Source organism: Pelophylax lessonae, assembly GCF_965119305.1.
Source record: "Pelophylax lessonae genome assembly, chromosome: 2".
NCBI lineage: Eukaryota > Metazoa > Chordata > Amphibia > Anura > Ranidae > Pelophylax > Pelophylax lessonae.
This window is the reverse complement of record NC_138769.1, coordinates 608,541,304-608,568,854: the sequence shown is the minus strand read 5'-3', so window position 1 is coordinate 608,568,854 and position 27,551 is coordinate 608,541,304. Positions and strand designations below refer to the sequence as shown.

At 44.1% G+C, this 27,551-nt stretch overlaps 2 protein-coding genes across 2 annotated transcripts in view; both read right to left on the bottom strand.

Annotated features, from left to right (window-relative positions):
- Positions 1-27,551, bottom strand: part of LOC309545287 (uncharacterized protein) — a gene marked incomplete at its 3' end in the record, with an annotated part of 724,166 nt that overhangs the window by 55,593 nt on the left and 641,022 nt on the right. The gene's annotated exons all lie outside the window — the stretch shown is intronic.
- Positions 1-27,551, bottom strand: part of LOC309546733 (uncharacterized protein) — a 55,137-nt gene that overhangs the window by 14,576 nt on the left and 13,010 nt on the right. The window contains exon 10 of the mRNA XM_082246433.1: positions 20,206-20,372. Within this exon, the coding sequence (XP_082102559.1) occupies positions 20,206-20,372 (167 nt within the window). The remainder of the gene's footprint in view (positions 1-20,205; positions 20,373-27,551) is intronic.

Below are 27,551 nucleotides of genomic sequence, written 5' to 3'. Positions count from 1 at the left end.
GTGAGGTGGGGGGATGCTACAAGGAGATTGTGGGGAGGGGATTTGTGTTGGAAGGGGGAATTGAGGAGGCTGCAAGGGGTAAGTATTGTTCTAGGAGGGGACATTTGGGGGGGGGGGGGGTACTGAGACTGGGGATTTAGGGGGATTTGTGTTGGGAGGGGGGAATTTGAGGTGAAGGGGAGAAGATTTTTACTAGGACGGGAAATGTTAGGGGGAGAGGATTTGTGCTAGATGGGAGGGATTTGGTGGGAATTTGTGCTGGGAGAGGGAATTTGAAGTGAGGGGAAGAGGATGTGTACTCAGAGGGGAGATTTTAGGTGGAGAGGATTTGTGCTAGGAGGGGTTAATTTTTTTTGGTAAGGGGTGCATTTGAGTTTGGGGGATGGCAGGGGGCAAAGGTTTGTGCTGAGATGAGGGAATTCAGCAGGAGGGCAGATTTGTACTAGGAGGAGGGGGAATGTTACTGTTAGGGGGTAAGCATACAGATTAATACTGCCTCCTCGGTGTCTGACACTACCTAGGCGATGTCTAAAGTGCCTTCTTTTGCTGTGAATGTATTGATATATTGCATGTGATATCGTGTTCCCCCCCCTAGGGGTTCTTTGCTGTGCTCCTTATACCATGACTACTGTATATTCTCTGTACTGTTTTTATTTTGCCATCTGATTTGAGAGGATGCTTTGTATGTTATGCGTATCCTCTCTTTTATGCTGTACTGCCCTTTTTCTTTTGGTGTACTGTGTTTTGTTTGTTCAATAAAAATACCTTTAAAAAAAGAATGCAGATTAAGGCTCCTTTCACACTTGTGTGACCTAAAAGTAATGCAAATTTGCAGCGATTTGCCACGATTTTTTCCACAATTTTGACTGGACTTGAAGCAATGCCTGTGTAATCTTGAGATCTATGGACCTTAAAATGCATCAACGTCGGACCAAAGTAGTGCAGGGCTAATTTGAAGTTCTTGTGAATTGAGGTCACACAGATATGATTGGTACTCATTGGAAATCATGGAGTACGACTTGCCATGCGACCTTGCAGTTCCAAGTCCCAGGACAAGTCGCACAAGTGTGAAAGGGGCCTTTTGCTCTGTGTTTTTGGTGGGGGGATATTAGCTGACACATAATGTTCATACATCTTGGGGGGAGTGTGCATTTTAGTAGTCCCCCCTGGGCTCTAGATGACCTTGTTCCAGCACTGACTTTTACCCCCTTCCTGCCCATGCCCAGACTAATTTTCAGCTTTCAGTGCTCACTGGCGTCTATGGGAAATCTTGGTCAGCTTGACAAGGCACTGCTCACAAACCATAAGTGACAGGGACACCAAACTTGGGGAGCACCGAAAGGGGACCAAGGACTACAACATATTCATACATGTTAAAAGTGGAGTATGCCTGTACACTACACTGACTGCACTAATCTGACTGAACACACTATCCACTAACTACCTGCCTAATCTCTATTGTCACACACTATACACGGCTGCCGTGTAAGCAGCAACCTTATATAGTGTGCGGTGTAGACATAGCTCCTGAGCCATGATTGTCTAAAGGCACCCTGGCCAATCGTGGCCAATCGTGGCTCTGACAGAACATTGTGCTGTGATTGACCAAAGCATACAGGTCAGTTGCATGCTTTGGCCAATCACAAGCACTTAATGCACTGCGAATCGTCGGTGGGCGAACTTCCCACTGAGGGCCCCGGGTGTGCGTGTGTTAAAAATAAAGCCCATCCTTAGTACAGAGTGTAAAGTTCAGGGGTTTGCTATGTAGAGAATTCAGGGTTTCGGCGTGTGCTGTGTACAGAGTGCAGGGTGTGCAACCTCAATCACAAAACCCCCCTAAAGCTTCCTCGCATCCCTCTCTACTGCCTAGCCTGGCTCTTGTATCTTCCTGTGTAGGTGGCTCTGCCTTGCCTTGCAGGAAGATTGTTCTTTCTCTGGAGATCTGTCCTCGCTGTGAGCTCATGCAGGAATCTGTTAGATCCAGGAGCCACTGAGCAAAGCTGTCCCTTGTAAACATGGAAGGCTTCTGTGTTTACAAGTGACAACAGAGAGCTGGAGTGGAGGGTGAAAGCCAGAGGTGACAGAATGGAATTCCACCACGTTCTGGCTGCACAAATGGGTACAAGGGCCACATGACAAGTCCTGGTAGGCCAGATTCAGCCCAAGGGCCTTATGTTTAAAATATATGGGCTAGATGATTCTGGACAAGGAAAATAGGCTGGGAGACATTACAAATACAAAAATTGTACTGTATTTTTTTTTTTAAATTGGGACTCTAACACTATTTGTTTTTATTTAGTATGGTAGAGCAAATAGATGCAAAAACCCTTAAAAGATAATCAGATCATTATAAAAATTGGGATCATTGATAGAACTTTGATTAACTTTTTAGGTTAGTGCACTCTTTATATTGGTTACCTTAGTGATTAAGTGCATACATGTTGCTGTAGAAATATCTGTTTAAGAGGTATTTGTGACACTCACTTAAATTAACCATTCTGCGTTATGTAATTTGGTAGTAAATGCTATACCTGGGTCAACATGAACAATAGGTCCCTGCCCAGATCATAATCTCTCACAGTCAATTAGTCTGAATTTCATATTGTAGTAATTTATGAGTGAGTTGATGGAATACAGATTATTGTCTTTTTTTAACTGAATGATGTATAAAGGCATGCGTGAACATAGGATAAAGTCAGCATTGTGGCACTAATGTTTGGCACTTGTGTTGTGGACATCCATGATTGTGCAGGGTGTGGAGACAGACATAAAGAACAATAAGGGGTGTATTCATCAGATATATAGATGGGTGTGAATTGTGGAAAACAGAAGCCACTATTCTAGAGGTACAACATTCAGATGGGAGACATTCTATAGTGATTAAATAGTTACTCACACACACAGCTTGATAGGCAGAAAAAGCTCTAAGGATCTAAGGGTGTGCTTACATGAGTGTCTATTACTGATTTTTTTCTGTTTTGTCCAATATCATTTTAACATGTTTTATTTAATATAATAAAAGGTGTGACAGATCAACTGATGAATAAATCAATCTGTGACACTAGCAGCACTAACAAATACTCATAAAATGATCAGTAAGTGATATATAAAGTCCACAGAGTACAGCATGTAATCACTGGAAGTAGATGAACACTCCACCCAATGATAAAAGTCCAAATTCAGGTGCAGATATCAAATATTGGTGAGATAGATGTGCAGCTATCTGTATAATTAGTGCGCCTCCACCATCAAGCTGTGTCACCCCATCAAAATGGACACTGACCAAAAGGATGATGAATATAAGCTTGTATGCATCAGATATAATCTCCACCAATGGACCAGTATGCAACCGCAGCCTGACTCTCAAAGGGACTCTGTATCTCCAACAGCAATCAGCTCACGCCAAACAGATCATGTAAGTGGAAGCATAAACCGGGACACATAGTGAAATTCCTTACACTTTATTAAAAAACAATATATGACAAGTCCCCCTTTGAAGTCCGTGATGATGAAACGCGTTAGGGAGTGAGTACGCGGTCACCATAGCAACGTGAGACGCCACGCCACGCTGACAGTCCCGGCTTGCTAGGTACCGATCGGTCGGCGCGTGAGGACAGCGGTGGATGGGCTTTCTTTTACATTCCTCTATGCATTTGCAACGCCTGATTTTCTTCTATGTTTGTGAGTAGCACTTTGATGGGAACGGGGGACTTGTCATATATTGTTTTTTAATAAAGTGTACGGAATTACACTATGTGTCCCCGTTTATGCTTCCACTTACATGATCTGTTTGGCGTGAGCTGATTGCTCTTGGAGATACAGAGTCCCTTTGAGAGTCAAGCTGCGGTTGCATACTGGTCCATTGGTGGAGATTATATCTGATACATACAAGCTTATATTGATCATCGTTTTGGTGAGTGTCCATTTTGATGGGGTGACACAGCTTGATGGTGGAGGCGCACTAATTATACAGATAGCTGCACATCTATCTCACCAATATTTGATATCTGCACCTGAATTTGGACTTTTATCATTAGGTGGAGTGTTCATCTACTTCCAGTGATTACATGCTGTACTCTGTGGACTTTATATATCACTTACTGAAAATTTTATGAGTATTTGTTAGCGCTGCTAGTGTCACAGATTGATTTATTCATCAGTTAATCTGTCACACCTTTTATTATATGCATTTGTAATTTATAGCAGCAGCTTTAGCCTTTACGGTTTATGGTTCATATTATTATTTACAGCGCTGGGTGAGTGAGATTTTGATTACTATTATTTTAAGTGATCTTCTTGCTCCTAGTGTATATGTTTTATTTAATTTTTAACAATAATATTAACACATCTCAACATGTCACAAAATAATAAACATGGACAGTATTTGTAAGCAAGTCGTACATGAAGGTATGCAAAAACTGAAAAGGATACAGGCCAAACTGTCGTGTTTGGACAGTGGTAAAATAAACAGTTAGACATAAAACAAGAACATATGAATTATAATTAGGCATGAGCTATAATATACTTGAGGAACAAGTACTAAAACCCCCCCCACAAAAAAGGGGGAAAGGTGAGAAACCACAGTCTGTGCAGTAATAGCAAGTAGTGTCGTGTGGATGAAAGAGAAAAAAGGAGTAGAGGAAGGAGCGGGAAAGAGGGAGGGGAGAGAAACTTGGTAGAGTATTACCAAGTTATGGAAGGGAAGTAGGGGAAGGGGAAAAAAAAAAGAAAATAATATGTCTAACTAAGTAACCCTGAACTTTCTCATCTTCTCATCCATAGTTTTGCCTGGGGTCCAGTATTCCTTCCTATATTAGCTATGTTGAGCCTGAAGGTGAGCCGGGAAAGACAGCCCTATGGCTTTGGGTGGAAGGAGAGAATGGCAGAAGGGTGGAGTGCATTAGGGAGCAAAAAAAATAAAAAATGGGAGGGAAAATCGCAAGGTTTTTGCATGGATAGATGTTGGCCTTGAGTGTAGTATACCAGTGATGAGAAAATATATTTTCATTTTAGTTTTTAATTGCCTTGTATGATGCTGATGTATGGAATTCCACCCATGTATTCCATGTTCAGTTAATATGTTGTAATTAGAGTTGAGCAAACACTTGGATGTCCGGGTTTGGCCGAACTTGAAAAAAAAGTTCGGGTTCGTGACCCGAACTTAACCCCAACTTTACCCCGATCCCGATCCCCATTGAAGTTAATGGTGACCCGAACTTTTGAGCACTAAAATGGCTCTAAAAAAAACATGGAAAGGGCTAGAGGGCTGCAAATGGCAGCAAAATCTTAAGAGCATGGCAAGTGCTCTGCAAACAAATGTGGATAGGGAAATAACTTAAAATAGCATAAAAAACATAAAAATAAAAAATAATCATCTTGATCTAGGAGGACGAGGCCCATATGGAGTAGGAGGTTGAGGTGGCGGTGGATGTGGCGGTGTAGGTGGAAGCGGCGGTGGAGGAGGACGAGGTAGCCAACACTGGTTTTTGTTTTTAATTTAAAAAATTTCTTTTTAAATTAGGGTACACCCCAAAAGAGTGAGAAAGATTAAAAATACAACAATGGCTGGGTAAGGCCGGTATACATGTCTATTCTGCACAAGGTACGGACAAGTCCTGTGGGATCCATGCCTGGTTCATTTTAATGAACGTGAGCTTGTCCACATTGGCTCTGGAAAGGCGGCTGCGCTTGTCTGTGATAACGCCCCCAGCCCTGCTAAATACACGTTCAGGTAATACACTGGCTGCAGGGCAGGCCAGCACCTCCAAGGCGTAAAGGGCAAGCTCAGACCATGTGCCCAATTTGGAGACCCAGAAGTTGAAGGGGGCAGACCCGTCATTCAGTACGTGTATAGTACGTAAATAACGGTAAGGAACTGTATATGGTATATGGTAAGGAATGGTGATGGCGGGGGGGGGGCTTTTTTCCCCCTTCTGGGTTGAGTCTGGCCTTGGAAAAGGTATGTGTCCCTGGTTGTGGGCCGGGCTCTCTCAAAGCTGTCTAAGTTCTGAGGCCTTCTGGTAGGGACGGGGCTGCACTGGTCTTGCCAGGGACCGGGATTCTGAAAAGCCTGTGGTGTATGTGCCCCTGGAGTGGCAGTCCAGGGGTGCCATAATTCATGGTGGATGGCAACACTATGAGTATGGCACCAAGGACACTGCACTTCCTACACACGTTTTTCACACCTGCCTCTAGGGCCGGGCCTTTTGGTCAGGAGACAGGACCAGAGGAATTTGTTATTCCTGGCCGAAGGGCCTGCCATAGTACTGCAATGTGGCACTAACCTTGCACTTCTTCTTCACTATCCCTTTCCCCACTTTTATGTGTTGTGTGTCTCACGTTTTGTGTTTTTTATTGTGGCGGTACACTTTATTTTGCACAGCATGATTAGTAGGGTGTAGGTCCTTGGACCTGTCCCAGAAAGTCTTGGGAGGGGGTGGATATGGCCTTCTGGCTTGGTTCGCCCTCTCTCATGGGGTCTCTCTTCGGGAGAGCCCCGCCTAGTACTTGGGGTGGTCTGTTTCAGCAGACCTCCTAAAGAACGGGGCTGCCTGGTTCCGGCCAGGTTAGCCAATGTAAGTACCCCAGTCCCTGTCAGGAGCCTTGCACCCCGGGGGATCAGGGTCAGGGACCATGTGTACACCCTGTGCACTTTTTGTGTTTCACTTTTTTGGTGTGCACTTTTTTATGCACCCACCGGGTGATAGTCTGAGTGTGTTCACACACCACGGGCTTAAAATAAAAAAAAACAGCTAGTGGTCCTGGTTTTTGTGGTGTGCTGACAAAGCTTTTCCACATTTCATACATGCTAACCCTGCCTTCTGAGGTGCTGGCGATGCACAGTAAAATAGCCAGACTAGGCCGGAATTTTTTTTTTTCCCTAAATGGGTTTTTATTGAAAAGCGGAATAGAACAACAGTATCCAACGGGTGTATCTCACAGTAAAATATGCAGACTAGGCTGCAATTACATTTTTTTTCCCTAAATTGGTGTTTATTGAATAGCGGAATAGAACATCAGTATCCAAAGGGTGTATCTCACAGTAACGTATGAATGAAACATTTTTATTTTTCCCTTAAATTGTTGATTTTTGAATAGCAGATTAGAACAGCAGTGTCTAAACACTGTATGTCACAGTAAAATATGAAGGAAAAACTTTTTTTTTTTTTAAATCCATATTAAGCAGACACATATGCACTGAGCTTGAATTACATGGTTGCTACACGCCGCACACCTAACAGGTTGGATACTGTTGTTGTTCTATTCCGCTATTGAGTTAAAAAAAAAACCCATTTGAATGAAAACCTGAAAAATATTTTTTTTTCCCCTTAAATTGTTGATTTTTGAATAGCAGATTAGAACAGCAGTGTCTAAACACTGTATGTCACAGTAAAATATGAAGGAAAAAAGTTTTTTTTATTTTAATCCATATTAAGCAGACACATATGCACTGAGCTTGCATTACATGGCTGCTACACGCCGCACGCCTAACAAGTTGGATACTGTTGTTGTTCTATTCCGCTATTGAATAAAAAAAAACATTTGAATGAAAAACTGAAAAATAATTTTTTCCCCCTTAAATTGTTGATTTTTGAATAGCAGATTAGAACAGCAGTGTCTAAACACTGTATGTCACAGTAAAATATGAAGGAAAAAAGTTTTTTTTTTTAAAATCCAGATTAAGCAGACACATATGCACTGAGTTTGCATTACATGGCTGCTATACGCCGCACGCCGCCCACCTAACAGACTGATAAAAGTTTTTTTTTCTCCCTCCTCCTCACTGGGCTCAGGTCAGGGCAAAAAGATTGTGCACTGCACCCCCACACAATAAAATCGATGTAGATTGCTGTCTGATTAAAGAAGATTCTCCTATTCTCTCTCCCTCATATCAGCAGCAGCAGGAACCTGGCCCTACAGTAGTTAGAGCAGAGTAACGTGCGGCGCTACGTGACTCTAGCTTATATAGAGGCTGGGTCATATGCTGCACTGGCCAATCACAGCCATGCCATTAGTAGGCATGGCTGTGATGGCTTCTAAGGGCACACTAGTTAAATGCTTGTAGATTGGCTGCCCTGCAGCAGTTGAAACCGCTCCATTAAAACCGCGCCAAAAACATGAAATAAAATAACCGAACAACAGACTATGTCCCGAATATACTGTAAAATGTTCGGGTCCGTGTCCGGGTACCGAACACCCAAAAGTCCGGTACGATCCCAAACAATACAGTCATACAGTCCGTGTTCACTCAACCCTAGTTGTAATCTGTCAAGTTTGTAATGCATAATGGACTCAAAAAAGTAATCCAGCTGATCTATCCAGTCTTTTATCAAAAGCATTGTAGACATCAGCTATAATCAGGGGATCGAGCTGTGTGCTGCATTAATGAGGTGCCTTATTTTTTATTGGCATGTTACAGGTACAGTTTGGGGAAGTATGGCTGAACCAATTATTTGCCTTGTAAAGATTTGTACTTTTCCCCAGAACTTTTGTGAGGGCTTGCAGTGCCAGAACATATGACCTTTCAGTGTTGCATCTCCAGCAGATTGAAGAAATGTTAGGTTCCTTTTTTTGTAGCTGCAAGGGGGGTCCTGTACCAAAAAGACAAAATTGTAAAATGTATCTTTTGTATCTCTTGCACTAGTTTTGGTGAACTAGTTGGCAGATGATCTGCCATTGCTCATTAGTGAAGGAGATAACAGTTCCCTTTCCCATCGTTGCTTAAGCAGTTCAGCTCTTTGGACGTACTACGTATGCCAAAAGAGTAAACCGTTAACCTGAAGCCATCATCTTTTCTTCTGCCAGCTCGCAGCTTAAACATGAAAGTAATGCAGCATCTGTGTGGCCGCCAATTACTTTTACAGAGTGGGTGGCAAGGTGCCCCTTCCCCAACAGGAGTCCGGGACCACAAGAGCTGTGTGAGAACGAGGCAAATTCATGCCTCGATCTCATATGTACACAAAAAAACTGGAAGCACTGATTTTGTCACTTCCGGTTTCATATATACCATTTCCTGGCCAGTATAGCCAGGAGACTAATATAACCAAGCCAATCTGTGCTAGGTTAGAGGCTGTGAAGGGCAGGGGAGACAACAGGGTCTATTAATTGGGGAACCCCTAATGCCTCCCTAAAAAGTACCTGTCACCTGCCCAATGCATGGGGGTTTATTAACTCTATGTGATAGCAATCAAGTAAAAACAAATGCATGAAAGAAAAAAGTTTAAAAAATGTAATTAAAATGTATTTTTAAAAAAATTTGCCTTAACTCCCACACACATGCATAAATGCATGTCCAGGGTGTGCACGTAACTGCAGTCTCACTGAACATGTGACATTTTGCTGTGAATGTCAGACGGAGAGCAATAATTCTAGAACAAGAGCTCACAGTTAACTCTAAACTGATTCGCTGTAAAGACTTTTAAAGCGTCACCAACAGAGATTTATGGGTACCATCGATTTTTGCCATATCACGGGTGCACTAAGTTATCAAACTTGGCATGTTTGATATCTATTTATTCAATGCAACCTTATCTTTTATATTTTACAAGAAAAGGGTATTATATTGCGTGTTTGCACTAAAATTCATTCTACTGAATTTTTCCTGAAAATCTGCAGTTATTAAACTTTTGTGCAGATATCACATGACATAAAAAATTGCAACTATCGTGTTTTTATTCTACTTTCTGAAAATATATAATATTCTGTAATTTTATTGCCACAAATGAAGATTTTTACATGTACTCAAAAAAAAAAAAATACAGAACAGGTTAAAGGTATTTTCAATAGCATTGGGGGAGTTCTCTATTGCGGAATAGATCCAGGAAACGAAGTGGGTCTTGGGACCTTTACTCATACATATTTTTTTCGAAAAACAAGATAGGACCTTCATAGCCTGTTTGTATTGTGTTTGATTTCAAAGGTGTTAAAGCTGTAGGTAAAATCACCTTGGTATATTGTTAATGTTGGCTGGTATCTGAATGTCATGTTTAGGGAGAAACTAACCTTGTTTAAAAAGTTGCCAGAAAAGGTTTTTTATTTTATAAGATAACCAGAAGAAAACCCACATACAAGGTGACCAATAATATACAGCACATAGTTTCCTAATGGGAATCAAACCCAGGTCACAGCATTGCAAGACTTAGGTAAACTAATGCTAGCCATTTACATTGTTATATTTGTATTGGGCAAGTCACTTTTAATGTTGGGCTTGTTCACACCACATTCATTGAGCGGCATTTTTATGCACATCACTGCACATGTGTGAACAAGGCACAACACGTGTTTTAGATGTCTCCTGTTCATATCATAGATGTGCAGTGATGTGCAGAAAAACACATCTCAATGGGCATAATGTGAACAAGCCCTTAAAGTGTTACTAAACCCACAACAGTAAAATCAGTCAGTATATGCAGTAAAGCATGCTTGTTATACTCACTTTGGAACCTAAGGGGTTAATCCTCTGCACTGTGTAAAGCGGGTGTTTCATCCTGTATGTACAGATCCTCCTCTTCTTCCACTGGAACCAGAAAATAGAGCCTTTGGAGTCAGGCTGCACATGCTCAGTTTGGTGTGTATTGCTTGAGAGGTTTTTTTTTTCTTGGGAGAGTGCATGTGATCAGCACAGGGCCAATTAGCACTGTCCAGGCAGAGGGTCATGGGTCCTGGATCCTGATAGGACAGCTCAGTGCAGTATGAAAACCCCCCCTACAATCTCTAACCAGGAACTGACAGAGTCAAACGTACCCATATGTCATTTCGTGCAATAGCTACTTGGGGGCGTGTCCGCATCCCCAGAGGCATAATCGCATGCTGATTGGACAGAGGGGGAGCCAATCAGCGGGTCTGGAGGACTTGATATCTGCCGGTCACCCGCCATCATTCCCAAGACAGGCAGAATGGCGATCTGCCTGTGTAAACAAGGCAGATCGTCATTCTGACAGGGAAGTAGATAGAGATCTTGTGTTCCTGCTAAACAGGAACACGGATCTCTGTCTTCCCGCAGTCAGTGCAACCCCTACACAGTTAGAAAGCACCTCCTAGGGACACATTTAATCCCATAAGTGTGCACAGCCTGTTGCAATTGGGTGTGCACCCTGAAGCTCAAATACACATCTGTGTGTGTACTGTAAATAAACACAAACACAGACACACACTCTTAATGTAAACAGAAATTGAATAAAAGATGGACAGTGTAGGTAGGGCAGAGAACGGTGACAGTAGTTTTTTTTTTTTTTTAATTATTTCACCGTTCTATCGTTTTTTTGGGGTGAAATTTCAGTGGTCTAAGCAGACCCCTGATGTCTCAATTTTAAGACAGAGAAAGGGACCATTGAGGACAGAGATTCCCCTGGTCCCTTTCTCTGCAGCCTCAGCTGCAGTGGATAGTGAATGAATGGGAAGTGAATGAATGGAAAGTGCTCTGTTCTGAGCAGCTTACTGTTCATTCACACACTGACGCATAGTAAGTATGCTTTAGTTATAAATGAACACAGTGAGTGATCAGTACCAATCACTCACTGTGTTAATTCTGCCAGTAAATGACATATTACCGGCCCCCTCCCCAGCTACCCATCATGAAACAAAAGGCAGCTGGCAGCACTCCAGAGGCGGGGTAGCAGGGGGAATCTGCACTGCATGGGGTGATTAGGGTGTGTCCAGGCACATCCGGCACACCTTTTGCTCACCCTTAATGTTAACCCCTTTCCTGACAGTGTCATTAGTACAGTAACAGTGCATATTTTTAGCACTGATCACTGTAATAATGTCACTGGTCCCCATAAAAGTGTAAAAAGTGTCAGTTAGGTGTCAGATTTGTCCGCTGCAATGATGCAGTCAGGCTAAAAATCACTGATCCCCTCCATTACGAAAAAAAAAACAAAATAAACAAAAATGCCATTAAAATATCCTATAGTTTGTGCAAACCAATCAATTTACGCTTATTGGGATTTTTTTTCTACCAAAAATATGTGACAGAATACATATTGGCCTGAATTTATAAAGAAATTTGATTTTTTTATATTTTTTTATTGGACATGTTTTATGGCAGAAAGTAAAAACAATTGTTGTTTTTTTCAAAATTGTCGCTTTTTTTTTGGTTTATAGCGCAAGAAATAGAAACAGCAGAGGTGATCAAATACCACCAAAAGAAAGCTCTATTTGTGGGGGGAAAAGGGGACATCATTTTAATTTGGGTACAACATTGCATGACACTTATTATCAATTAAAGTAATGCAGTGCCGTATCGCAAAAAATGGCCTGGTCATTAAGGGGGTAAAACTTTCCAGGGCTGAAATGGTTAAATGTTAGTTATAAATGTGTTGGAAAAATTCCAGGCTTGGAAACCAGTGTTTGTAGGAAAACAAGCAAGTTCGCTTTATTTCATGTGCACATGGAGAAATACACAAATGCAAGCAGGTGTATGCTAAAGGTTCAGTCTTCCTGTATGTAGTTCCTCTCGATCCCCCACAGGGCTTAAGCTTTTATAGTAATGAATATGCATGAGACATAGATGTATCCTGGGCTGTAACCTAGGTGTGACCATGTAAAAGGTCCAATCAGAGTCCATTTTCTTCTTATGGTGAGTTGAGGGTTAAATATTAGAACTTTGTTGGTTCTTTAACCACAAATGTCTATTTGTTGATCAAACAGGGACGTAAGCCGTTGGTTTTCACCATGTTGCTACTGTCCTCTTTTGAAATAAGCAGACCATCTGTTTCCATTAGCAGATGTTTTACTCGGATAAGCATATTTCATTAGTTACAAGTAAGCTTAAAGCATAACTCTAGATATATTTTAGGTTTACACAAAACATGGTTCATTCAATTTACCTAACAAAATGCTATGTCAGGACATGAGTAAATATTTCAAAATGACCACTTCCACAGATTGGGTAAATCTTTGTGGTTCATGTCATATTATGAACCATTTCACTCAAAAGCACTCAAAAGCACCATCTTGGAGTGCCTCAAATTACCCATATCTAAATGTCACTATACTGTATTTGTTTAGGCCTGTGCTCATTGTTTATGTACTGGATATCTGGGGCTTTGGGTCCATCACAGCAAAACAGAAACAAAGCAAAGGGCCCCTTCCTATTTCCCTATATACAGTTCTTGGGGTGATTGTAGCCGTATTAGTGCACTTGCAACAAGAACAATTGAGTACTGTCCGTGATACTTTTTAAATTTGCACGTCCAAATTTTCAGGAAAAGCTTTCGGGGTGTGTCTTGGACCTTGAAGAAGGGGAAGTATTACTGTGGCATCAGTTGAAAAGCCTGCTAACATGGCAGATCGTCAGTAAAACAAAATGGTTGATTCTGACAAATTTGTTTGTAGAACTACAAAAGAAAGAATATCCAACTGAGACTTTTAACCCCCTCACTCCACCTCCTCTGCCTGACTTCCTCCCAAGTAAAGTGTTAGCAAGAACACAGACAAGTGCAAAACTGCAAATGTCAACTGCCCTGAAATAGAAAATTACAGGAAGTAACTGCATAGAGAGAAGTATGTTTTGCTTAGATAAAGGGAAATTTTGTATCTATATATTTTTTGTATCTGCACTTGTTGATATTAGTGATGTACATGCCTATTTCGGAAACTTAGCAAGTGAGCATGAGCCGGGCTAAGTTCACTTTGCTAGCGAATATAAAGGTTTGTTTTCCTAGAAGTCTAAGTTTGAAAATACCATCTTTGGTTTCTCAAAAGCTGTTTGCTGCTACATTACAGACAATACTCAATTGTTCTTACTTATTCTTTCCTATACATGATTGTCTCTTCCTAACTGTTTGCTACTACATTTCTTGGTGCATTGGCTGGGAAACCCGGTAGAACTTTGAGATGGGTGGCTGTTCCTGTTTCCCTACTCCCGACTCGTGGGAATCGGTCCGGAGACGGCCCCTTGGATCATGCCTACGTCTCAGGCACCACTGGACGAATTGTCTGGGAGACTACACTGTATCTTGGTGGCCTGCTCCGAAACCGTCCTGACAACGTCTTGAATTCGGACTCAGGAACCAACCAAACAGTTGGAGCTCCACTTCAGGACCAGGTGAGATCTTTGCCTTTTGTTGGGATAATAGTCAGACAGGACCTCTCAATGGTATTCAAGGGAAGGAGAGCCTGATCACCTCTCGAGGAAACCCCAAGTCGGATGATTGCGCATCCTGGGCGGACCTCATCCATTTAGTTATCCCAGGTAGCAAAGGTCAGTGTGAATGATGTGCATGAGACGTAGCATGGCAATGAAGCAATAGTGGACCCTGTGTAGACACAGTTCTCAGTCGGGCGACCACATCTGCGTCGTTGATAAGGGAAAGCGATTTTCGTTTGAATTACCTCTGTGTCGAGAGACTTGGACCCCTTACCAGATTCTCAAAACCTTACCCTACCCTCTGTGTCTGTCTTGATGTCTCTCTTGGGCTACAAAATGGGTGGGAACCAGTCAGTCCTACCCTCCTTAGAGCGTATGGTCAAAAATTTCAGGAGGAGATTCTGTAAAGATTGTAAATTGAAACTGAGTCCTAAAAGACTAGAAAAACTGTGACAAAGACTAGCCCCGCTATGGAACGCGGTGGCCCCTGCAGAGAACACTAAAACCAGAGACTATTGACCGACTGTTAAAAACACTGACAAAAACACGACCACATCCCGTACATAGACTGTTGGAACAGGGTAATAGAGGATGATCCAAACTGGATACAAAGAGCGTAAAAAAAAAAGCAAGCGAGGAACCACTGGAGTGAGACTTTTCGGCTGCATGTTGTATACACTTCATTGGACTCTGAAAGGCTGATGGGGCCTGTGGCTGTCAGTCAGTCTGCTAGAAACTTGAGAGAGGAAGTTGGAGACAGGAATAATAAATTAACTCTTGCAGTTACTATAAGAAGCAGGCTATAAGGTATCCAGAAGAAAAGGCTCAATAGTGCCAAGAGACTGTAAAGTACTTGGGATTCAGGGTGTTACAAGGCCAGAGACAGTTGGGGGAGGACAGGAAAGAAGCTGTATGCCTGATCCCTACCCCCAACCACCAGACGCCAAGTGCATGAATTTCTGGGAACAGCAGGAATCTGTCAGATTTGGATACCAAATTTTCATGCCAAAGCCAGCCCCCTCTATGAATTCAGAAAGGGGGGAGAGAGGGAGCCCTTCCTATAGAAAAAACAGCAAGACCAAGTCTTTCAAGACATTAAGGCTTCCAAATGCAGGCGCCTGCCCTAGGTCCCTGGGACAGCCAAAAAATCTTTCTATTTGTATGTCAGTGAAAAGCGGAGAATAGCAGTGGGAGTCCTGACACAGTACCTGGGATCATGGTAACGCCCTGTAGCATACCTCTCAAAACAACTAGACACTGTAGCACCTTGCCTGCGGGCTATTGCAGTCACAGCCCTCTTGGTGACCAAAGCTGACAAGTTATCGCTAGGTCAGGAAACCTATGTCTGGGTTCCACACTAGGTACAGGCAGGCACTAATGGATTACAAAGGAAATCACTGGTTCACTAACAGCCGGATGGTCAAATACCAGGCCACGCTGCGTGAAAATCCTCAAATCCCTTTAGAGACTGTTAATACCCTAAACCCAGCCACTCTACTTCGTACCTGACCAGGACCTATGGCACATGACTGCCTCCAGGTCATGGATGAAGTCAAAGCAAATCCGCCAGACTTGAAAGACAGCCCCTTGGAAAGTCCAGATGTTGAATACTTTACTGATGGCAGCAGTTTTGTAAAGGATGGGATCTGCTATGCTGGCTATGCAGTGATTACAAAGGAGAGAGTGATGGAGGCAGGAGCCTTGCTACAGGGAACCTCTGCTCATAAAGCGAAACGATATGCACTAACCATAGCATTACAACTCACATCCGGACTAAGACTGAATGTTTACGTGGACTCTAAGTATGACTTCCTTTATAAGGAAAGAGGGCTCATTACATCTGGAGGGAAGAGCATCAAGTATGGGACAGAAATACTTGAACTCTTGGAAGCAGTATGGGCCCCCTCTGAAGTTGCAGTGGTCCACTGTAGAGGCCATCAGAATGGAGATTCCCAAATAGCTAGAGGCAACAGGACCGCAGACCAAGCGGCCAGGGATGCAGCATTTCAGCGGTCCCACCAAAATGTTGCTGTGGCATTCATATTACAAATGTTAAGGCGTGGTAACCGCAATTTGCATGCATAATGAAACCACCTATTCAATGTTCAATGTTCACTGTAGGGAACCAGGTCCTGGCTGAGCACAGTAGACCCTCAGGACCCATAAAAGATAAAACTGAATACACAGGCTCCCGGCTGAGCACAGTAGACCCTCAGGACCTGTAAAAGCTAAAACTGACCAGAGAAATCAGAGGGACAAACTCCAGCCCTGCTCCTAACACACACCTGGAATCTGTCAGGCCTGCGCACAGCAGCAGTTAGTTGGACTGCAGCCCTGCTCCCAACACATACTTGGAAGCTGTTGGGTCAAAGCACAGTGGCAGAATAGGACACCTGATATCTGCTAGCTCTGCTCCAGTCACACCCGGAAGCTTACTGGTCAATGCACAGCTGATAAACCATACTCTGATAACCAACCCCAATACAACATATGGCTTGGTTTTTGATGTGTGCTCTGTCATTAACCTCAATGGCTTCCCCAGGAGAGGTTGCGGGGGATTAGGATGGGAAAGAGAGTACCTGGCAAATGACAGATACTTCTGTTCAGAGTGGCTGGGAGCAAGTTGCCATAACAAGGACTGGAACTGTTGACCCCAGTGGGGGTGTGTCAGTTGGGGAACATGGGGAAAGAAGACCCAGGGTGATATCCTGCAGTCCCTGCCTAGCCTGTCTAGCTGTTCTGTAGGGAGTTGCACCTATGTAAACTTCACTATATATAACCCCACAACATTTTTAACACAATGAGGTTGTTTCTTCTGATTCAACATATATGGGAAGGGATCAGCCCCCGGGACAATTGTACACATATCCATGGAAACAGAAAATACCAAGAGTGCCACTCACCAAGTATTTCATTTCCTCTATGAAGAGCTTGGCACAGGCATAGAGATACCTCCTAGCACTAAGAATATGTTCATAGAATGGGCAGAGAAGGTAGCTGATAATTTAAAGGTATCGAATTGCTATGTGTGTGGGGGAACTAACGTGGGGGACCAGTGGCCTTGGGAAGCCCAGGAGGTGAATTACAATATGTCATACAATGCCGTCTCTAAAAAGCCCTCCAAGTGAGTAAAACATCAATAGCTGGGTAATACCGTATAGCCAGGTCAGGCCCCCTGTGTAAAACCCATGTAGGAGAAATGGCCTGCCTAGAACAGTGGTATCCCAGTGATGCTTAAAAAAGGACATCTTGGTGGGGGAATAACGATGTACAGGAGCCTGATCTACACCCTTTTTCTAGATTGACTGATTTACAGAGGATATGGGAAAATCTCATGAAAGAGTTGGACTGGAAGGCCACAGAGATACTGTACTGGATTTGTGGGAACAAAGCTTACTCAGAGCTCCCCCAAGACTGATCAGGAGCATGTGTCTAAGGTACCCTAAAACCCTCATTCTTCCTCCTTCTGATTAGCGAGTAACAACTGGGAATCCCTGTATACGAGAAGCTACAGAGGTAAAAGAGGGCACCTGGCCTCCAGATAGGGAGTTGGAAAGACAATGAATGGCCCCCTGAACGTATTGTTCAGTATTATAGCCCCGCCACCTGGGCAGAGGATGGATCATATGGTTACTGTACCCCTATCTATATGCTGAACCGAATTATCAAGCTACAAGCTGTATTAGAAATCATTACTGATGAGTCTGTAAATGCTTTTAACTTACTAGCTATGCAAGGAACTAAGCTACATACCAGTGTTTACCAGAATAGGCTTTAGACTATTTGCTAACTGCAGAGAGAGGGGTGTGTGGAAAGTTCAACCTGAGTAATTGCTGTCTGAGGATTGATGAATATGGGAAAGTAATTGAGGAGATTACTGAGAGAATTAGAAAGCTAGCTCACGTCCCCGTACAGACCTGGGATAGGTTTAATGTTGGCAGTTGGTTTGGGGATTGGTTCCCAATTACGAGTGGGCTAAAAGTCATGTTAGGGGTATCAATGGCTGGCCGCCTTCATTTTACTTCCTTGTCTAATTCCCTTTGTGGCCAGGACGATCTGAGGTTTAATTGAGGCAACTGTAGAGAGGAAGGCAGCGGCTTATGTAATGGCCATGTGGAAGTACCAACCATTAGCTCCCGGGATGAATTAGAACTACCATAACTCCTTCCCGCGACCCAGGGGTTTCCCCCCCTGAATTCATTGCTTCGCAATGATGCTATGTGATGCAGTATTTGTAGCTGCACCTTTGCAGACATGAGTGGTGGCATTAATTCCTATTGGCAACCCTGCAAATCTTGCAAACATGCGGGGGTCTGCTCATGCCAGAATCTATGGTTCTTGCTGTACCATGTGGTCTGATGCTGCGTGATTTTTAAAATGGTGACGACACAATTTTTTGTATATAGGGCAGTCCATTGGCATTAATGGGCTGCCCTACATGCGACAACTGGGAGCACATGAAAACGTGCAAAAACTTGGCTGCTTTCCCTAGTGTGAACTAAGCCTAAAATTGCAACAAGTGGTAAGAATGAGCACATATCATCCCATTGATGCAACACTGTACCCAAACAACGTTTGTATCATGTTTTTCACACAAACAAGGATTTCATTTGGTAGCATTTAAATACTGCTGGGTTTTTTTATTTTTTGCTAAATAAACAAAGACCAAACATTTAGGAAAAAAAAAACAAAAACCCTGCAAATCTTGCAAACATGCCTGTGTCTGCGCATGCCAGAAGCCATGGTTCTTGCTGTACCATGCCGTTTGATGCTGCGTGATTTTGAAAATGGTGATGGTGGCACATTTTTTGTGCATTTTTTGCATCTAGGGCAGCCCATTGACATTAATGGGCCGCCCTACATGTGAAAAAGGTGGTTGCACCTCCTAGTGTGAACAAAGTCTAAAATTGCACCAAGTGGTAATAAAAAACACATATAATCCCATTCATGCAGCACCGTACCCAAATTAAATTTTTATCATGTTTTTAAGATAAATTGAGATTTCTTTTGGTGGTATTTAACTACTACTGGGTTTTTTTGTTTTTTGCTAAAAAAAAAAACAAAAAAAAAAACAAAAAAAAAACAAATAAAGGCCAAACATTTTGAAAAAAAAAAAAATTTCATAGTTTGTTATAAAATTTTGGTAATTATTCTCCTTCACTGATGTCGCTGATGAGGCTGTACTGATGGGCACTGATAGGCTGTACCAATGAAAACTGATGTGCACTGATGAGGCAGAACTGACAAGCATTGATTGCCACTGATAGGCTTCACTGATGGGCATTGATGAGGCAGCACTGGTGGGCACTAATGAGGAGGACCTGGTTGGCATTGATGAGGGGAACTGATAGATGACATTGATGGGGATTGATAGGTGGCACTGATGGGCACTGATAGGTGGCACTGATGGACACTGGTAGGCGGCACGGATAGGTGACATTGATGAGGAGGCAATAAAGGGGCAATGATTGGCAGCACTGGTGGGCATTTATTGGCAGCACTGCTGGGCACAGATTGGTAGCACTGATGGGCACTGTTGGGACTGCACTGATAATCAGCACACTGATAATCAGTGCCCAGATTATCAGTGTACATGTCCCTTTTAGAGGACAAGGCGGTTATCTACTTTCTTCCCCTCTCCTCTCCTCATGCTTTCAACATAAGGAAAGGAGTGCCGATAACCTGCTTCTATTGACATCCGTGATCAGCTGTGATTGGACACAGCTGATTACGTTGTAAAGAGCCACTGATTGGCTCTTTACCTCAATCTGTGATCAGCATTGTCCTCCGGACACTGTGATCACAAAATGCGCCACCTGCGCCCTGCAGCGGGTGTGCAGGGGGCGCGATCACAGGATGTCATCATATGACATAATTCGGCTATAGCGCGGTTGGCAAGTGGTTAAAGACATCTAAAGAGAGTGGCACTCCCATTGATAGCAGCAGTAACAAATATTATCTCCAACACATCACACAAAATTGCATGAGAATATTATGCTGTGATAGACAAGGTCAATTCTTTCTTTTCAACCCCAATAGACCTGGAGTGTTAGGATCAGTTTGTATTTGTGTGGGACAGCCTCTAATACACTTTTACCATCCTTCCTCAAGAGTACCTCCATTCTTCATTGTTTTGTCACAAACTGATTGCCTGAGATTTAAATACCCTGAATATAAAAAGTACACGTGTTTCATTAAATTGATGACATGATCTCTGGGACCAAATTGGGTGTAATAGAAGCATTGCTCCTTCTGACACAGAATATAGGGAACGGAAGATAGTCTGAAAGTATATGAAATGGGTCACAAAGGAAAATTTCATAGACAGTTGTGAAAACTATCCAGGTACTGTTGCACCTACTACCAAAAAACGAAGCACAGAAATTCACTGGAGTGTTGAGCCCCCATATACCTATGTACCTCTTTATCATTCACAACAGGGGAGAGGGGCTGCAGTATATAGCAGCCTTCTTTTTTCCTGTTCAAACATTTTATTAAAGCAAAGCAAAATATAAACATGGTTACGGAAGGTTAAACTAAACAGACTAGGTTCAAGATGCAATCAACAATAGGGTTGAGCGAACACGGACTGTATTATTCGGGTCCGTACCGGATAATTGGATTTTTGTTACCCGGACACGGACCCAAAATCTTTACTGTATATTCGGGTTTAAAATCCCTGTTCGGTAATTTTATTTCCTGTTTTGTATGTAATGGCGCGGTTTTAATGGCGCGGTTTCAACAGCCAATCAACAAGCGTTTAACTGGTGTGCCATAGAAGCCATCACAGCCATGCCTACTAATGGCATGGCTGTGATTGGCCAGCTGAAGCATGTGACCCAGGTCTTTATAAGCTAGAGACACAGCGCGGTGCGCGTCAGTCTGTTCTAGTGTAGGGAGAGAGCACACACAACGGTGCTGGCTGCTGCTGATTAGGGACAGAGACAGGAAAAAAAAACATTGTGGCTGAAAAGAATGTAGGGACAGGTCGGAGTGTAGGCAGGGAAAGATAGAAAAGCATTTTAGGGACAGGCTGGAGAGAGTAGGAAGGGAGAGATTAGGAGACACAGGACAGAACAATCGTCCGTTATCTACATCTATTTTGCTGTGTGGGGGGTGGTGCAGTGAACGATCTTTTTGCCCTCACTTGAGCCCACTGAGGAGGAGGAGGAGGAGGGAGAAAAAAATATATTTTTATCAGTCTGTTGTGTGCAGCATTCAGGTATATTTTACTACACAGTGCTGTTCTAATCTGCTATTTAAAAATTACAAATTTAAAGGGGAATTTTTTTTTTTTTCCCTTCATAGCCTGCTGCTGACCGTGACATAAAACATAAGACACTGCTGTGTTCACATGTGCTATTGAAAAATTACCAATTTTATATACATTTTTCTATTCCGCTATTCAATATACACCATTTTGGGGTGAAAAAAATTAAATTGTGGCACAGTCTGTATCGGTACGTGTGAGATACACCTTTTAAATTTGTTTGGCACATCTCCTTCCACCGCCGAGGATTGCAGGGCGCTTCAGTTTGCCTCCTGTTCCGAAGTCCTCCTACTCCTCTTCCTCATCCTCCCTTTAGGGTACAAAAAATTGTAATCGGGGCCTAGTCTGTGTTTGTACGTGTGAGATACACCGTTTTATATACTTTTTTCTATTCCGCTATTCAATATACACCCTTTTGGGGTGAAAAAAATTAAATTGCGGCATAGTCTGTATCGGTACGTGTGAGATACACCTTTTAAATTTGTTTGGCGCATCTCCTTCCACCGCCGAGGATTGCAGGGCGCTTCAGTTTGCCTTCTGTTCCGAACTCCTCCTACTCCTCTTCCTCATCCTCATCCTCCCTTTAGGGTACAAAAAATTGTAATCGGGGCCTAGTCTGTGTTTGTACGTGTGAGATACACCGTTTTATATACTTTTTTCTATTCCGCTATTCAATATACACCCTTTTGGGGTGAAAAAAATTAAATTGCGGCATAGTCTGTATCGGTACGTGTGAGATACACCTTTTAAATTTGTTTGGCGCATCTGCTTCCACCGCCGAGGATTGCAGGGCGCTTCAGTTTGCCTCCTGTTCTGAACTCCTCCTACTCCTCTTACTCATCCTCCCTTTAGGGTACAAAAAATTGTAATCGGGGCCTAGTCTGTGTTTGTACGTGTGAGATACACCGTTTTGTATACTTTTTTCTATTCCACTATTCAATATACACCCTTTTGGGGGTAAAAAAAATTAAATTGCGGCATAGTCTGTATCGTTACGTGTGAGATACACCTTTTAAATTTGTTTGGCGCATCTCCTTCCACCGCCGAGGATTGCAGGGCGCTTCAGTTTGCCTCCTGTTCCGAACTCCTCCTACTCCTCTTCCTCATCCTCCCTTTAGGGTACAAAAAATTGTAATCGGGGCCTAGTCTGTGTTTGTACGTGTGAGATACACCGTTTTATATACTTTTTTCTTTTCCGCTATTCAATATACACCCTTTTGGGGGTAAAAAAACTTAAATTGCGGCATAGTCTGTATCGGTACGTGTGAGATACACCTTTTAAATTTGTTTGGCGCATCTCCTTCCACCGCCGAGGATTGCAGGACGCTTCAGTTTGCCTCCTCTTCCTCATCCTCATCCTCCCTTTAGGGTACAAAAAATTGTAATCGGGGCCTAGTCTGTGTTTGTACGTGTGAGATACACCGTTTTATATACTTTTTTCTATTCCGCTATTCAATATACACCCTTTTGGGGGTGAAAAAAAACTTAAATTGCGGCATAGTCTGTATCGGTACGTGTGAGATACACCTTTTAAATTTGTTTGGCACATCTCCTTCCACCGCCGAGGATTGCAGGATGCTTCAGTTTGCCTCCTCTTCCTCATCCTCATCCTCCCTTTAGGGTACAAAAAATTGTAATCGGGGCCTAGTCTGTGTTTGTACGTGTGAGATACACCGTTTTATATACTTTTTTCTATTCCGCTATTCAATATACACCCTTTTGGGGTGAAAAAAATTAAATTGCGGCATACTTTGCATATTTGACTGTGAGATACACCCGTTGTATTTGTATACTGTTTTTCTATTCCGCTATTTAATAAACACCCTTTTGGGGGTAAAAAAATTAAATTGCAGCATAGTCTGTATCGGTACGTGTGAAATACACCTTTTAAATTTGTTTGGCACATCTCCTTCCACCGCCGAGGATTGCAGGGCGCTTCAGTTTGCCTCCTCTTCCTCATCCTCCCTTTAGGGTACAAAAAATTGTAATCGGGGCCTAGTCTGTGTTTGTACGTGTGAGATACACCGTTTTATATACTTTTTTCTATTCCGCTATTCAATATACACCCTTATGGGGTGAAAAAAATTTAATTGTGGCATACTTTGCATATTTGACTGTGAGATACACCCGTTGTATTTGTATACTGTTTTTCTATTCCGCTATTTAATAAACACCATTTTGGGGTAAAAAAAATTAAATTGCGGCATAGTTTGCATAGTTGACTGTGAGATACACCCGTGGGATACTGTTGTTGTTTTGTTCCGCTATTCAATAAACACCTTTCTAGGACAAGATCATAAATTACAGAAATATGAGGAGAACGTCCAATAGCTCCTGTTGCAAGGAGAGGACGTGGTCGATCTGTGCCAGCTACACGCACAAGTGAAACACCTTCCTCAAGTGTGAGTAGGCGACAGAACCTGCAGCAGTATTTGGTAGGGCATCATGCACCTCTACAAGTGTTGAGGCAAGAACAAGTACAGGTGATAGTAGATTGGGTTGCTGACAGTGCCTCCAGTTCTTTCACATTGTCTCCCACCCAGTCTACTGCAGAAAGGTCAGAGTTGGCACCTGCAGCCGATGTCCAACCGTCTTTCACTTCACCCCCTTGCAAGTCTGAGCCCCAAGTCATGCAGCAGTCTCTTCTTCTTTTTGATGACTCTGTCAGCAGAGTTTCCCAGGGCCATCCACCTAGCCCTGCCCCAGAAGTGGAAGAGATTGAGTGCAGCGATGCCCAACCACTTATTTCTCAAGATGAGTACATGGAAGGACCATCGCAGCACGTCTCCGATGATGACGAAATGCAGGTGACAACTGCTGCGGCACTCAGAATTGTGGAGACCGACACTTAGGGGTGAAGACTGGGTGGAAGATGATGTGGAGGACGATGAGGTCCTCGACCCCACATGGAATGAAGGTCATGCAGGTGACCTGAATAGTTTGGAGGAAGAGGCAGTGGTCGCACAGAGCCACCAGCACAGCAGAAGAGGGAGCAGGGTGCAGAAGCGGAGCGGCCGTGCCCTAGACTCTACGCCTGCTAATGCCCAACGCAGCAAGGGACCGAGCGCACCAAAGCCAGGTCAAAGGAGTTCTCTAGCGTGGAAGTTCTTCAGACAATGTGCTGATGACAGGACACGAGTGGTTTGCACGCTGTGCAATCAGAGCCTGAAGCGAGGCATAAACCTTCTCAACCTGAGCACAACCTGCATGATCAGGCATCTAAGTGCAAAGCACGAGCTGCAGTTGAGTAGACACCTTCAAAACCAAGAAAGGTCTCTGGCTCCTCCTGCTTCCTCTTCTGCTGCAGTCTCAGCCTCTTCATCCTCCTCTGTAGTGATACCGGCACCTGCCACCCCGTAAACAGAGGATCTGTCAGCAACACCACCACCTGGGTCACCAACCATCTCCACAATGTCCCGTGGAAGCGTTCAGCTTTCCATCTCCCAAACACTTCAGAGGAAGAGGAAGTACCCCCCTACCCACCCGCGATCCCTGGCCCTGAATGGCAGCATTTCAAAATTCTTGGCCTTTGAAATGCTGTCATTCCGTCTGGTGGAGACGCACAGTTTTAAAAGCCTTATGTCGGTGGCTGTCCCACAGTACGTCGTGCCCAGCCACCACTACTTTTCCAGGCAAGCCATCCCTTCCCTGCACAACCAAGTGGGGGAAAAAATCAGGTGTGCACTGCGCAACGCCATCTGTGCCAAGGTCCACCTAACTACCAATACGTGGACCAGTAAGCACGGTCAGGGGGTGTTATATCTCCCTAACTGCACACTAGGTAAATGCAGTGGCGGATGGGCCTGAGGCGGATAGCAATTTGGCGCATGTCCTTTCACCACCGAGGATTGCAGGGCGCTTCAGTTTGCCTCCTGTTCCTAACTCCTCCTACTCCGCTTCCTCATCCTCTACCGCCTCCTCATCCGGTCAGCGTAACACCTTCACCACCAACTTCAGCCCAGCCAGGGGTAAACGACAGCAGGCAGTTTTAAAACTTGCCTGTTTGGGGGAAAAAACCACAAACCGCGCAGGAGTTGTGGAGGAGCATGGAACAGCAGACAAATGAGTGGTTGCTGCCAGCGAGCCAAATCTCATAGCAGCTCTGGGCCTAGCCGGTTTGACGCACATCCCTTGCCTGGCGCATGTGCTGAATTTGGTGGTGCAGAGGTTCCTTAAAAATTACCCCGATATGTCAGAGCTGCTGCAGAAAGTGCGGGCCGTCTGTGCGCACTTTCGGCGTTCTCACCCTGCTGCTGCTCGCCTGTCAGCGCTGCAGCGTAACTTCGGCCTTCCCGCTCACCGCCTCATATGTGACGTGCCCACAAGGTGGAACTCCACCTTGCACATGCTGGAAAGACTGTGCGAGCAGCAGCAGGCCATAGTGGAGTTTCAGCTGCAGCACGCACGCGTGAGTCGCTCTGCGGAACAGCACCACTTCACCACCAATAACTGGGCCTCCATGCGAGACTTTGTGTGCCTTGTTGCGCTGTTTTGAGTACTCCACCAACATGGCCAGTGCAGATGACGCCGTTGTCAGCTTAACTATCCCACTTCTATGCCTCCTTCAAAAAATGATACGGGCGATGATGGAAGAGGATGTGGCACAGGATGAGGAGGAGGAGGAGGATGAAGAGGTAACATTTCCAAGGCTTTCAGGGCAGTCATTCGCAAGTGGCTCCGAGGGTGGGTTCCTGCACACACAAACGCCAGGGACACAATTGTCCAGCAGGGGCACAGTTCTGGAGGATGAGGAGGATGAGGAGGAGGAGATGGAACCATTTTCACAGCAGGGTGGCACCCAGGCCAGCTCATGGCCATCACTGGTGCGTGGCTGGGGGGATACAGAGGACACAGACGATACACCTCCCACAGAGGACAGCCTTTCGTTGCCTCTGGGCAGCCTGGCACACATGAGCGATTACATGCTGCAGTGTCTCCACAACGACCGCCGAGTTGCCCACATTCTAACATGTGCTGATTACTGGGTGGCCACGCTGCTGGATCCCCGTTACAAGGACAACGTACCGTCCTTAATTCACTCACTGGAGCGTGATCGCAAGATGCGCGAGTACAAGCGCACGCTGGTAGACGCGATGCTGCTGGCATTCCCACCTGACAGCGGGGCCACAGTGGAAGCACAAGGCCAAGGCAGAGGAGGAGGAGGAAGAGGTTACCAACGCAACCAGGGCACCGCCAGCACCTCAGAAGGCAGGGTTAGCATGGCCGAAATGTGGAAAAGCTTTGTCAGCATGCTACAACAAACAGCAGCACCAGCAGCTCATATGGAACGTCTTAGCAGGAGGCAGCATTTCACCAACATGGTGGAGCAGTATGTGTGCACACGCCTACATGTATTGAATGACGGGCCTGCCCCCTTCAACTTCAGGGTCTCTAAATTGGGCACATGGCTTGAGCTTGCCCTTTACACCTTGGAGGTGCTGGCGTGCCCTGCAGCCAGTGTATTATCTGAACGTGTATTTAGCATGGCTGGGGGCGTTATCACAGACAAGCGCAGCCGCCTGTCCAGAGCCAATGTGGACAAGCTCACATTCATTAAAATGAACCAGGAATGGATCCCACAGGACTTGTCCGTACCCTGTGCAGAATAGAGATGGATACCGGCCTTACCCAGCCATTGTTATATTTTTTATCTTTCTCACTCTTTTGGGGTGTACCCTAATTTAAAATGACAAAAAAAAGCAGTGTTGGCTACCTCGTCCCCCTCCACCGCCGCTTCCACCTACACCGCCACATCCACCGCCACCTCAACCTCCCTCTTACTCCATATGGGCCTCGTCCTTCACAGATCAAGAAAATTGTTTTATTTTTCTGTTTTTTTTTTGTTGTTTTAAGTTATTTCCCTATCCACATTTGTTTGCAGAGCACTTGACATGCTCTTAACTACATTTTGCTGCCATTTGCAGCACTCTAGCCCTTTCCATTGTTTTTTTAGAGCCATTTTAGTGCCTGAAAGTTCGGGTCCCCATTGACTTCAATGGGGTTCGGTGTCCGGGTCAAGTTCGGAAAAAGTCCGGGTCACGGACACGGACTTTTTTTTCAAGTTCGGCCGGACCCACCGAACACGGACATCCAGGTGTCCGCTCAACTCTAATCAACAACGTGTGACATCAAAGAAGGATTTGGAACATGGGAGCAATGACTCATGCAGTAAACTATATATAACAGGCAGAG